General features: G+C 40.6%; 1 protein-coding gene across 3 annotated transcripts in view; it reads right to left on the bottom strand.

Annotated features, from left to right (window-relative positions):
• Positions 1–1,847: 1,847 nt before the first annotated feature.
• TRAF5 (TNF receptor associated factor 5) overlaps positions 1,848–14,400 on the bottom strand; it is a 51,544-nt gene continuing 38,991 nt past the window's right edge. For all 3 annotated transcript variants that reach the window (XM_058701957.1, XM_058701954.1, XM_058701956.1), the window contains 4 exons: positions 11,284–11,376; positions 7,222–7,362; positions 4,950–5,118; positions 1,848–4,285 (listed from right to left, as the gene is read on the bottom strand). In XM_058701957.1, coding sequence (XP_058557940.1) covers positions 3,708–4,285; positions 4,950–5,118; positions 7,222–7,362; positions 11,284–11,376 — 981 coding nt within the window. In that variant the 3' untranslated portion in view covers positions 1,848–3,707. The remainder of the gene's footprint in view (positions 4,286–4,949; positions 5,119–7,221; positions 7,363–11,283; positions 11,377–14,400) is intronic.

The following is a 14,400-nucleotide window of genomic DNA, read 5'->3' on the forward strand; positions in this document are numbered from 1 at the left end:
GTTCATGAGATCGAGCCCCGTGTGGGGCTGGCTCTGTACTGGACAGCATTGAGCCTGCTTGGAATTCTTTCTCTCCTGCTCTCTCTGCCCCTCTCCTGCTCTCTCTCTCTCTCAAATGATAAACATTTTTTGAAAAAAAGAAAAGTCCAACAATTGGAATATAGACCAGGAAGTCTACAGCACAGAGCTGGAGCTCTCGGCCTAGCAAAGGGTCGAAGGTGGTGAGTGGGATGTACAGTAAGTGAGGACTAGTTTGGGAAGACATCCTGGAGATGAAACCAAAGAATCTTAAACAGAAAGACTTCATCATGCAAAGAAAGAGGTAAGGATAGTGAAGAGTATTCCAGTTAGAAGTGCAGCACCAGCACACGGAAATGTCCAATGGCTTGGGGTGCTATTGCTAAATATGAAGTAGGAGGACTGTCAGGAGGTGGGTTGGGGGGGCGTGCAGAGGCAGGCATGCCGAGCCTTGGCTTTGGCCTTTGGGTGATGTGGCCACAGTGGGTGTTGCGAGGAGTCATTCTCAGATTTTCATTTCAGAAAGATTACTGGGTGGCAGCGTGAGGTTAGATGTGAAGAGGTGAAAGAAAAGTGTAGCCAAAAACGTAGGCCTGCAAACAGGACAGTAGTGGGCAGTATAAACAGGTAGTAGGAATAGTTTCAAGAAATTACTTGGAAGTCAAATTGGCAGTGCTGGGTGGGTGACTGGACGGGGAAGGTGAGGGAGGAATCTAGAATAGTGTCCAAACTTCTGGCTTGGATGATGAGGTCATTAGCCGGGGTAGAATAAACAGGAAGCATCACAGGTGGGCAGTGGTGGGGAGAGTGGGAAGCTCTCCAGTTCAGTTATGGTGAAGTGTACTTTAAGGTACCCGTGGGACTTGAAAGATCAGATGTGCAGTAGGTACTTGGATATTTAAGCCTGCAGCTTCAGGCAAAGGCTGAGGAGGGAGTGGCATGGAGGGGGCAGACTGTGAGCTTAAGAGTTGGCTGTGGGGTACGCTGCGAGGGACCACTGTTGGCAGGGTGGCCCTGCTGACATTCTTTGCCTTCCTACCTCCCTTGGTACTTCTCCTCATCTCCTCTCCCTCCTCCCCTAAAATGTGGTGTTCTCAGGCGATTGCACCACCTGGGTCCCCTACTATGCATCCATCAAGGCTTTATCTCCAGCCCAGAATTCTTAGGTACAATTAAGACCTATGTCTCCAACCACTTTCGAAGAGAAAAGAGGTAGTTGGCAGTGTGGACCGATTGCCCAAAGCACCACACAAAGACTTTGTGCTCTCTGTTCTGTTCAGTTGTGCTCAAGACTGGCACTGTGAATTGGAACTGGCTGTGACTATCTCTTGTTTCTCTGAAAAATCAAATTTGGATATCAGGGGTCAGAGTTCAGATCTGTTAATATGCATTCATATGTAGAGTACCTCCCCACCTTACCTTAATCCTGTACATGCCTTTCTTAACTTCCCTCTTACACCTATTTTTTTCTTTTCATCAGGAATTGAAATCTAACCAAAATAGAATAAATTTAAATATTTGTGATATAGAGGCACCCCACTGGCTTGGTCAGTAGAGCATGGGACTCTTGATCTTGGGGTTGTGATTTTGAGCCCTATATTGAGTGTAGAGATTACTTAAAAAATAAAATCTTTAAATATTTCTGACATGGAATAAAAATAACTGCTCAGATCGTAGAACAGGAAAAACAGTTTACATGGATCCACTTCTATAAAACAAAAATCACAACTCTTATTTTTGAGAAAGGAGTCTTTTTTACTCTGTAATACCTTGTTTCATGATCACTGTTTCAATGATGAAGGGACTCTGAACTCATAAGCAAACCATGCCATGATTGAAGCTTTTTATGTAGAGAAGTTGGTTAGAACACAAAACCAGTATTTTGATAAATTCACTTTAAAATGTTTTTCATACCCACTTAAAACTAATTACAACAATATGATCTTCTACTCCCAAGGACTTGGACTGGATTAGGAACATTGAAAACAAACACACAGAACCACTGGGTCTGGCTGTGTGATCTACAGAAATGCTTCCTGAGTGTGTGTGAGGTCAATCTGTTGACCATCAATTGTGCCAGAGTTCACCAGCAGCTACAGTGTTGTTCTTTAGTACGTTTCCATTGTGAACTTATTTCTTTAAGTTTAAGTCTTTGGGATGATTTCTGCAAGATGAGTCTTTAGCATCTTGAAATTTTTCAGAGAAGAGATTAAGAAAGTCTCAATTATTCCAGAAGCCACTGGTATAAAAATCATGTTTCTTCTATCAGATCGACTGCTCAAAAGCTATAAGGTACACGGTCCTCACTTGGGTAAGCTGCATTAAGTGGCCCTCAGCCCAGGGCACTTTATCCCCACACACTCAAGGGAGTTGGCTTGAATGTCAGGAAACACTGAGTTGCATAACAACAAAGGAGGACTCAGGAAAACTGGGATTCACTTGACTGGTACACACACGCTCGTAGATAGACCCACACAGACAGATGCGTAAGAATAGAATCATTTCTGTTCCTCACAAAGTACTCACAACTTCAACAAGAAAAGTCACAGGTTTATATAAATGCCCATTTTCATATCAGTTTATGAATTCAGAAGTTCTTTCAAAAAGAATAGGAGATACTGCTTTTAGCAATCAGTTTGGGATGAGAATACTTCTGACACCATAGGAATAATAATGGTGTTCTCCCTAGGTTTAAGTTCCTCTTATCCATTTATGACATTTTTCTCCATCATGTACTAAATTCTACCCATCCTCACAGTAACTTACTATTATTACCAACATACTTTTAAACTAGGTGTATACATACATATACATGTACATACATATCTACTAAATTGAACCTTATGAAACTGTTAATACTTGACCTTTTCTGACCTATGAAAACAGCTTTTTTTCACATGGTTGTACCTAATAAAATATGAGCTTTAGTTGGAGGACTATATCTCCATATATATGTATAAACTATCTCTCCCTCTCTCTCTCTGCACACACACACACACACACACACACACACACACAGTGCAGTACTTTCTGTTTACTTCAGCAGGAAGAATGAAAATGCTTCCTCTATTCACCAGTTCTAACACAGCCTTGCAAAACTGTACTTGGTGACTACTGGTAATTTTTAATGAAAATATTTAGAGGTGTAGTAATTTCCACAAATTTTGTATTTGACCAAATAAAGTCTGGTCCAAACTGGGCTTATGGTCTTTGAAAGTACACCACCCAACTACTTAACTGGAATAGTCTACCCTGGAAGATGGCTTTTGCAGGCTTATGGTCAGGTCTAGAATCAGCAGGCCAAATAATAAAATACCAAAGCATTTTCAATTCTTCCTCTGTGTCCCTCAGTAACATTTCACATAGTGCCTACGATGAGACACTATGCTAAGCACCAGTAAAACAGATATGCCCCAGACCTCGCTTTCAAGAAACTTAACATCTTTCAAGAAATATAAAAATATAAATAATGAGAGAATATTCTAAGGTTTTAAGTTTCAAACTGGGATAGAGTAAAACGTAAAAAGAAGATAGCACTTGAGAAGTTTTAAACTGCCTTCAAACACCAAGTGGCAAGAAGCCAAATACAAATGTGTACTAAGTTCAATGTCAGTCCCTATGATAATCACAGGTGTCCTCCTCCATGGTTCTGGACCCAACAAGTCCTTCATCATCCCCAGAAACAGGGACTAGAGATCCTCTAGGTCAGTTAAATCCACGGCCACTTTCAGGAACACGGTGTCATCTTTAATGTAGGTGTTCTTGGTGCTCTCCAAAGTGGAATGAGCCACGAAGCGGGGGCAGCCAGACGCAATGTTCATCTCTCCATCAGGTCTTTTAAAGCTACTGCTATTGGGGTCAGCCTTGAAGGTCTCCATAATGTGGTTCTTTTTGCCACTCTGGTCCAAAAGCATCAGGGTCACCCTCTGCCTGAATGGCCACTGCAACAGTGAGTCAAACTCCCCTCGCATCACCACGAAGTACAGCGACAGGTGTGTCCCCTTCCCGGACCCATCGCCGTTTAGGTATGCTCTAGCACAGAGACGGTAGCCACACCGGCTGGTGTAGAAGGGCTGGCTGAAGATGGACACCGTGTGCCCATCGAGTGCCTCCCTCTTCTTCGTCTTATAGTCTGTCACCTTCCAGATGAGCTTTCCGTTATAGCAGGCACCTTCTAGCAGTTTAAATCGCTCTTCGTTTTTATTCAGCTGTGCTTTATGAATGTTAATGTGGGCATCATGTTTGTTGGTCTCCCCTTCCAAAACAACTGCAAAGAAAGAAAGAAAAAAAAAAGATTCCATAGGCCTTAAAGTTGTCTTCAGAATTTGTCCAAAGTGGAATTGTGTTATCTGAAGAGAAAAATAAAATTCTGACATCCTAAAGATGAACTGAACTCAATGTCCACCAATGGATCATTTGTATGAATAATTAACTCAGTGACTCTCATGTCTTGGCAAAAGTAGCACCAAGGAAACCCAAATGCATACTCTTGAACTGAAGCTCACCAAAGCGTATAGAAGACACACAGCATTTGACTCGTGTGCATTAGCATGGTGAGGCCCATTATTTAATAACTGGGATGCTTTTAAATAGCCAAACCCTTTCAGATTTTCCTATACTTCAAACAATGTTTCCACCACATCTCTCCCTTAGTTTTCTCATTATTTTCCACTCTTCTTAAAAACCACCACTCCCTGTTTTTGGAATTTCCTGGCCCATTTCTACCCTTTGCCTGTTCCAGCCCCTGCTCATCGCCGTCCATCATTTTCCCCCGAGTGGCCAGAATCTCATGCTGTTCTGTTTCACAAATACCAGATTCGACCATTGTTTATCCTGGACAGCTGCGACTCTCCATCTGGCCAGGTGTTTGCTTGTTCCAGAAACATGCAGACAACAGAGGCATCCAAAGAGAAGTAAAATACGTGCCATACCTAGTCTTTGATCATTGGTTTCTAGCAGAGTAATTTTCTGTTTCACTGTATCAATCGCTTCCACCAAAGGCCTCAGATCAAATTTATTTTGTTGCTGGTTAGCCACTTGTAATAACTGACGCACTTGAGCTTCTAGCCAAGCAGACTTGTCAATGAGACTGGCAAGAGCCTTTCAGTACAACATGGATCATAATGTAAAAAAGAAAAAAAAGTTAATATCTTAGTAATTCATTGATACTGAATTTTTTCAACCCAAACATTTCACATTTAGTTAATCAATTAATGCAATGAAAAATGCACAGTCTGGAAGAGAAAATTCAGTGAGGTTCACAGAAAGATGAACTACCTAGTATCTTCCTCCTCCTTCCGGTCACAGCTCCTGTTCCAAATTTTTGAACTTCTCTTCATCTGACTTATACTCCTCCCTCAATTTCTATCCATTTGGTGCTCTAACCTATCTTTATATCTTTGTTCTCCTGTTGTCTCTCCTCTTGCCTTAATCACGTCCTTCTCAGAGGCTATTCTGATCCACGCCTGCTCTGTTAGAAGGCAGAGAATGAGCTGGAAATAGACCCATCTGTTCTGGCCTGAGCCCTAAAAGTGGTCCAGAAGTGCAATGAGGCAAGGCTTGAACTTTAGATTCTCTACCTGGGTAGAAGAGACTAAATAAAACTAGACCCATACTTCTCTTCCACACTTGCCCCTCAGGACCTTAACTCTGACTGGTTTTGTGTTAGAAAAAGGTCAGAATTGAGATAATAACAAATAAAGATTTCCTTTTTTTCTACACACACACACACACACACACACACAGTGTGCTGACAAAGTATGGGGAAATTACATGGCCTGCATTTTTCTGGGATAGTCCACATTTCAAAACTGCTACCCATACCACAGGTCTTAAGATCCTTTTCACCACAGGGGTGCCCGAGTGGCTTAGTCGGCTGAGCGTCCAACTTCGGCTCAGGTCATGATCTCGAGGTTCGTGAAATCAAAGCACGCCCCCCCCCCCCCCATCAGGCTGACATGATGACAGTGCAGAGCCTGCTTGGGATTCTCTCTCTCTCTCTCTCTCTCTCTCTCTCTCTCTCTCTCCTTCTTTCTGCCCTTGCCCCACTCATACTGTCCTTCTCTCTCAAAAATAAACATTAAAATTTTTTTTTACCATAAATTTTATAACTACAGTAAAGATACTATTCATTAGAAATTTGTTTATGGTTACTTAACATTCATGATTTGCAAGTAATTTTTGATATATTTTAGTGTTTAAAGCATTTTATTCCCAGGGCACCTGCGTGGCCCAGTGGGTTAAGAGTCCGACTTTGGCTCAGGTCATGATCTCACAGCTCATGAGTTTGAGCCTTGCATCAGGCTCTGTGCTGACAGCTCACAGCCTGGAGCCTGCTTCAGATTCTGTGTCTCCCTCTCTCTCTGCCCCTCCCCTGCTCATGCTGTTGCTCTCTCAAAAATAAACATTAAAAAAATTTTTTTTAAATAAATAAAGCATTTTATTCCCAAGGGAATTAATATTTCACTTTGTTGACTATGGATACACTCAATGAATCTTACATAAAGGAACTAATATTGGCCTAACATCAATTATAACCCTAATTGCCATAAATTATATAAAGTATTACGTCAATTCTGTTAATTACCTTAGTTATATTATTATAATTAGATATAATATAAATAAATATAATTACATAATTATATTAGTTAACTTACTGACATTGTTAAATGTACTGGGGTTATGTAAAAGAAGATCTTTATTCTTATGAAATACATAGTGAAGTGTGTATAGGTACAGGGCCATAATATATATACAGCTTACTCTCAAATGCTTCAGAAAGTACATATACATACAGCAACGGAGCTGTAGAGAGATATGGGACAAAATACTAACAATGGGTGAATTTGGGCGGAGAATGCACAGATTTTTTTTTTTGAGAGAGAGACAGAGAGAGAGAGAGAGAGCATGTGCACAAGCAGGGGAGGGGCAGAGGATCCAAAGCAGGCTCCATGCTGACAGCAGAGAACCCAATATGGGCCTCAAACTCACCAACTATGAGATCATGACCTGAGCTGAAGTCTGACACTTAACTGACTGAGCCACCCAGGCACCCCAAGAATACATGGGTATTTTTAAGCACTATCTTATTCTTATAGCTTTTCTTTACATTTGAAATTATCTCCACTTAAGAAGTTATAAGAGAAACCCTGACTGCCAATTGAAGGCCAAATCTTGGCTATGAATAGAGAGGCCATTTCTCACCTGGATGTTTGAGAGGAAGCTTCCATTTTTGCCGAGTAGCTGTGCAAACTGCTTGAACTCCTTTTCGAATTTCTTTACTGTTTCTGCTAACTGCTGGATTTTACTTTCTTTCTGTTCTAGGCTCTTATATAAATCAGAAATCTAATAACAGAAATGGGAATGAGATCATTTAAGTGTATGTATACAAGTTAAAATAATTTAAATACAAGTCTAGAAAAATATTGCAGTAAGAAAGTGTTTCTAGAAAAATAAATATACATGTAAGTAATGAGTCACTAAATTCTACTCCTGAAAGCATTACTACACTATATGTTAACTAACTTGAATTTAAATAAATTTCAATAAATAAATAAATTAAATTAAAAAAAAGAAAAATACATACATGTATTTCTAGGAAAATATTTACAGGTAGATTTCTATATAATATTTGTAGGTGCTTCAAAAAAACCAGATCCACAAATTTCTCATCAGTCTTTTTCATAGCTTAACCAGCTATGATGGTTCATCTAATGATAGTGACATCACTTAACAAAATTTACTGAACTAGTTCTCTTCATTCATTCAGTATGCACTTATTAAACAACCACACAGTACTGATCATCACAGCACAGCAGATGCTATCTGCACAGTATCAATAGTAATAGCTGACATTTGCTGAATGTCTGTCATACCCTTGTATTCATTAGCTCTCTTAATTCTCAAAAAACCCTATGAGTTGGGTATGATGATCAGTTCCGTTTTATAGATAAGGAAACAGAGGTAGAGAGTTTAAGTGACCTGCCCAGCATACAGCTAGCTTAGCAAGTGGTAGGCAAAACATGATATGCTCTTAGAATCTGTAATTATTTCAGGGAAATAACCAAAAGTTTTCGTGTGAGCCTAGACAACCCTCCTCCTATCGCCTCATCCATTCAATCAGCAATACTTACCAACTTTAAACTCCCGACACACAACAAAACAAACGATTCTTATATCTGCTTCTCCTTTCATCTCATTTCGTTTCACACTCACTGTAGCCTTATTTCTCACCTGGGCTGCTACGACAGCTTCCCACCTGGTCCTACACCATCCCTCGCACTCCCGCCAGATGGGAAGCTCTATGGGAATTGGGACGCATGTCCCACAGTCTGCTGTAACCTTGGCAACTGGTCTGGTGCCTGGCATCAGCAGGTATTTGATAAATATTTTTAGTATGAACAAATGATGCTCTCCCTTTCTTTACACTTGTTTTTCTCCAATTCATCCTTCATGCTGTAACCAGAGACAAATCACTCTGTCACTCCCCCCCCCCCCCCCACCTTATCCTTAGTGGCCTTCTTTTACAGACCCTACAGGGTCCTACATGATCTGCCCCTGGCTACTTTCTCAGCCTGCTGCCTATTCCCATCCCACCTGTGCCCTGCCCTGCAAGCCTACACACTTCTATTGTCCATCGAGTCCTGGTCTCTCACACACTTCCTCCTCCATCTAGAAACTACCATTTTTTAAGCCTCTACTCAAGGACACTTTCTCTCAGAAACACTTCTTCACTAGTATCACCTACCTAGGTCATCTCTCAAGTTCTAAGACCCCCTGACTACACTCTAGCATTTAACTTACCTTCATTACTCTTATTGCTTTTTTGGGTTGTTTTGGTCTTTTCCTCCACTAAACTATTGAGGCTACATCTCCCTTATTTCTTCATCCCCAAAGCCTTGCACAGTGCCTGGCACACAGAGGGCATTGGATACGTGTTTTATAAATGAACAAATGGTTGCAACAACCATCTGCTCTCTGGCCCCAGAATCTTCCATTTAGATCCTGAGAGCTGATTTCCACCTACATGGTAGACATATCTCCCTGATAAGTGTCTTCTCCCTCCACCTTACCTCTACTTGTCCTGCAGTGTCCATCTCAGATAATAATTCCATGTTCTCCGCCTTCTAAACTTACAGCTTGCCATTGTGACCTTGGAGTGTCTCTCAATGCCCTTCCCATCCCCAGACACAGCCTTGGCTGAGCCACCAGCACCATCACTTCCAGTATCTTGCCTTCAACTGCTTATTACATTGCCACTGTGCTAAGAGCTTAAATATATTAGCTCATTTAACCCTTCCAACAGCCCCATTTTATGAATGAGGAAATTGGGGAAGAGCGGAGTTAAGTAGCTTGTCCAAACTCATACGGCAAGTGTGGGGCCAGGTCTCAAAACCAGGCATTCTGGCTCCAGAGCCCTCACTGTTCAACTGCCAGGCTCTACTGCTACATTGCCTAGTTCATGACAACATCCTTCTGCCTGGTCCCCCTGTCCTCATGCTCTCCTCTCCCTCTATCCATCTTCTGTGCTACCACCAGCTATCTTACTTTTTAAAGCCAAACAATTAGCCAGCCAAGTAGTGGTCTTCGCCTGCCCCCACCATCCAAAACTTTACGCCACTTTGCTTTCATGAAAGACCTGCGTTAGTGCCTGTTTGACTAACCGAAAGAAATCAAAGAGGATCTTCGCTTTTATGAAATGGTAGTTGCTTCTTTGCTTTACACGACATTGGCTTATGAAAGGTTCCATAGGATTGCTCTGTTTCCCATTGTGTGGGAAACCTGTATTTTCTTATCTCGAAACCTCCATTAGCTCCCCTATTACTGACAAACATTAGTTCAAACTTTGGCCCTTAAATCCTTTCTGAAACAAAGCAGATATGAATGAATAAAAAATAATAATTGAATGTACAGTATCTGCAACCTCTTAGCTTACATGGAAGGCCACTGCAATCTGCACCCAGCACACCAGTCTCCAGCTCTTTCTAGCTCATGTTCAGGAGCCTCACCACCCCAAAACCCCAGTTCCCTGAACCATCAGCCTCTCTCATAATTCCTGGTCTTGGCACAAGCTTTCCTTTTCTGGAACGTTCTTTCCCCACAACATTTAAGTTGACAAATCTTTTCTTCCTTCAAAATGAAGCTCGGATGTGCTACCTTGAAGAGCTTTCCCCAAATCCCACAGAGCAAACTGCTGCAGCCTCTGTACCCCAGACTGAGTAACAGCATATCCTATGGCACGGCAACTTATCTATTTGCATTTTTGCGTTGTGAGTCCTTCTAGGGCAGAAGCTGTGTCTTTCCTGACTCAGAGCCCCTAGCAACGCACCTCATAGCTGATGTATGGCAGGTGTTTGTTGAATGAGTGGATGGATGGATGGATGAGGCAAGTGGTACAGAAAGAACTTAGGAATGGTTATCAGGCAGTGTGCCCTCTACCAAAGTCACGGTCTGAGTGGTCTTCGCACTTTTCTCCAGGGTCTGACCTTGGAACTCACATACCTACTTTAATATGGAATTAGACACCATAAACTAATTGGCAATAATAGAATTCAGCTCCCTCCCTTCCTGACATGGGCTTGAGAAGTCTGATCCTCTGAGATGTTCTAACAAAATAATTAACTTTTATAATAATTACTCAATAGAATCAGCATTTGGAGTCCATTATGAATATTCCAGGGACTGTGGCAGGCATTTGCACACATAATTTCACTTGGTAATCACAACTCAGTGAAATACATATGTATGTATGCATTTATCAGGCTGCAAAGCTTTTCATAGGCAGGAGTTAAGACTTACTACGAAATATATAAAACCCAAAATGCCTAGAACAGATAGTGAACTATTGCTTCATGGTAAGATTGGTCTAATTAAAAAACATCAAGCACCTGCTAGTCACCTACTAGGTGCCAGATATTAACCAAAAGGTGTGTGGATAGGCTGCAGAGACAGTGTGGTATTTCTAGACTAAGAATCAGGGGACATGGGTTTGAGAGTAAATTCTACCACTTACAAGTTACAAACACATCAAAATTTCTTTGAGCTTAGTTATTTCATCTGCTGAATAAAAGGGTTGGGTCCAGAGATCTCAAAGGCACCTTCCAGTTCTAATATTCTATAATCCTATGGGTCTGCCTGGCCACTTAGTAGAAAACCATCTACCTCCAGTAGACATGTACTGAAACAGAGGAGACTATAAAAAGCCAACGATTACCAGCCCCAGTGGTTGTGCTGCCTCCCCTTATATCTGAATTCTTGAATATTTACCTGTTCTTCTAACTGGAAGTTTTTTTCTAAAACCAGAAGCATGTGGTCCCGTAAGGCTGAATGCTCATGCTCCAGCAGGTTCCCCCGTTTATCCTTCAATGTGAAGAGGAAAGGAAGTCAGGCTGCTGAAAAGCTCCAAACATGAAGGTGGTGGCGAGATATTCTGCTAAAGCAGACCTTAACAATTTTGCTTGCTTGTCTGAAGCTGAGTTGCAGGAAAAACAGCCCCTCCAGGTCCCTTTCCCAGCCACAGGATTCTACAGTGCCCATGAGACAATTTTAAACTTACAGAAACAGAGAATCGGGCCACTGTCAAAATTTCAATGCGGATTTCCTTCCTTGTGCTGGGAATGTGTGACCGTGGGTCAAGTGTAGTTATCCTCTGTCAACTATTCCCACACAAAACCTATCTCTTTGGCAGGTTAGCTTCAGATCAGTTTCAAGCCTAGGTTAGTTCTCTCTCCTACCAAGCACACATTTCCATGCTGTCTTCTATCAAAGGCCACAGGCATGCAACCTGATTGTAATTTCAGCCCAGGCAAATTTGTTGCCCTCAAAATCAAATAACAGGTTTATAAGAATAAAGGGTTACTTCTTCCCTGATGATTAAAATACCGAATTGCAAACTGCCTATATTACTAGTAAAAGCAAATGGTAGATGTTCTGGGTGATCTGTGGACCAAAGCATACATTTATCAACAATTTTCCTTCAGTTTAGGATTGGCCCCTTTTCTAGAGAATACCTTTCCTCCTCCTTTTCTTCCTTTTCATCCTGGAAGGTCTAGACTACAGCCCAACTGGGAGTTTAGGCCTAACTATTAGGAAGATTCCTTTCAGAGCTGGAAAGCAATGCCATATTTCATGCACTAAAAAGGTAAACCTTATCCTTTTTGTAGCCAAGACTGTCACTGGTTTGATATGTGAAAATCTGTGGACTCCAATGATTTTTTTTAAAGGTTCCCACAATATGCATTTTTTAAAATAGGTTCTTAAAATAAGAGAAATGTAGGGGCACCTGGGTGGCTCAGTCAGTTGGGCATTTGACTTCAGCTCAGGTCATGATCTCACAGTCCGTGAGTTCGAGCCCCGCGTAAGGCTCTGTGCTGACAGCTCAGAACCTAGAGCCTGTTTCAGATTCTGTGTCTCCCTCTCTCTTCCTCTTCCCTTCTCATGATATGTCTCTCTCTGTCTCTCAAAAATGAATAAACATTAAAACAAAATACTACATGGCAATGAGAAAGAATGAAATATGGCCTTTTGTAGCAACGTGGATGGAACTGGAGAGTGTTATGCTAAGTGAAATAAGTCATACAGAGAAAGACGTACACCATATGTTTTAACTCTTATGTGGGTCCTGAGAAACTTAACAGAAGACCATGGGGGAGGGGAGGGAGGGAGGGAGCCAAAATATGAGACTCTTAAAAACTGAGAACAAACTGAGGGTTGATGGGGGGTGGGAGGGAGGGGAGGGTGGGTGATGGGCATTGAGGAGGGCACCTGTTGGGATGAGTACTGGGTGTTGTATGGAAACCAATTTGACAATAAATTTCGTATTAAAAAAATTTTTTTAATAAAATTAAAAAAAAGAGAAATGGATGCTCATGTGAAACAATACAGCAAGATATAGAATGAAAAGCAAAAGTCCTCTTCTTTCCAGCACCGCATCCAATTTGCTAAGTCTCTCACTCACCAGAGTCAGTGAAGATATATACACATTTTTAACTCAATGAGATCATAACCATATTTAATTTTTAAAAATACATACCTCATTCTTTTTATCAGATACATGGTATTCCAAAATATAAATAATATATTATAATATATAATAAAAATTATATAGCCAGTACTTTAGTGATGGACTTAGAGGTTTTTAGTTTTTTGTTGTCTTTTGCTACATAAACAGCTTTGTGTGAGGGTTTGTATATGCGTGTAATCATTGCATACTTATGAAAGAATTTCTGTGAGATAAATTCCTAGCAATAGAATTACAAGGCCACTGTATGGGCTCACTATTTTTTTTTTAACAAAAAATTTATTTTATTGTATTTTATTTTTTTATTAAAAAAAATTTTTTTTAACATTTATTTATTATTGAGAGACAGAGCATGAGCATGGGAGGGGCAGAGAGAGGGGGAGGCACAGAATCCGAAGCAGACTCCAGGCTCTGAGCTGTCAGCACAGAGCCCGACGCGGGGCTCGAACTCACAAACCATGAGATCATGACCTGAGTGGAAGTTGGACGCTTTACCGACTGAGCCACCTAGGTGCTCCTATATTTTATTTTTTTAAACTAAGCTCTGGGTGCCTGGATGGCTCAGTTGTTAAGCATCTGACTTCCACTCAGGTTATTATCTCATGGTTCATGAGTTCAAGTCCCACGTCAGGTGAGCTCATGCCCCACTTTGGGTGACCCCTGCTTCTCTCTCTCTCTCTGCCTTTTGCTCACTTGCACCCTCTCTCTCTCTCTCAAAAAAGAAAAGAAAAGAAAAGAAAAGAAAAGAAAAGAAAAGAAAAGAAAAAAAGAAAAAAAGAAAAAAAAATAAGTAAGTTCTATGCCCAACGTGGGGTTTGAACTCACAACCCTGAGATCAAGAGTCACATGCTCTACCAACTAAGGTAGCCAAGTGCCCCTCACTTTTCATAGATATAACTAAACTATCCTCAGAAAAAGTTGGGATATTGTAAGTTGTTTTAATCTTTGTCAATTTGATGGTGAAAGTTATATTTCTTGTTATAATATACATTTAGGAGTGAGACTGAGTGTCTTTTCTTACATCTGTTAGTCAATTGAATTTTTTTCTGAAACTACTCATATATTCCTATGCCTACTGTAATGATTCTTAATATATTAAGGAAAATATCCTTTTTTGTCTTGTCATATGTTGTAAATATTTACTTCCAGTTTGTGGTTTGCCATTTGATTTTACTTATGGTATTTTTAAAAATCATATAAAAGTTTAAAATATTTGTGGTTAAACATCAAAATTACAGCTCCTGGTTTTGTGTTAGTCATCTAAGAAAGACTTTTATATCAAGAATAAAAAAATCCACTCACCTTTTCTTCTAGTATTTTTTATGATTTTTAAAATAAACTTTTTTTTAAAGTTTATTTATTTA

The sequence above is a fragment of the Neofelis nebulosa genome, chromosome 15, assembly GCF_028018385.1.
Source record: "Neofelis nebulosa isolate mNeoNeb1 chromosome 15, mNeoNeb1.pri, whole genome shotgun sequence".
NCBI classification, from domain to species: Eukaryota; Metazoa; Chordata; class Mammalia; order Carnivora; family Felidae; genus Neofelis; species Neofelis nebulosa.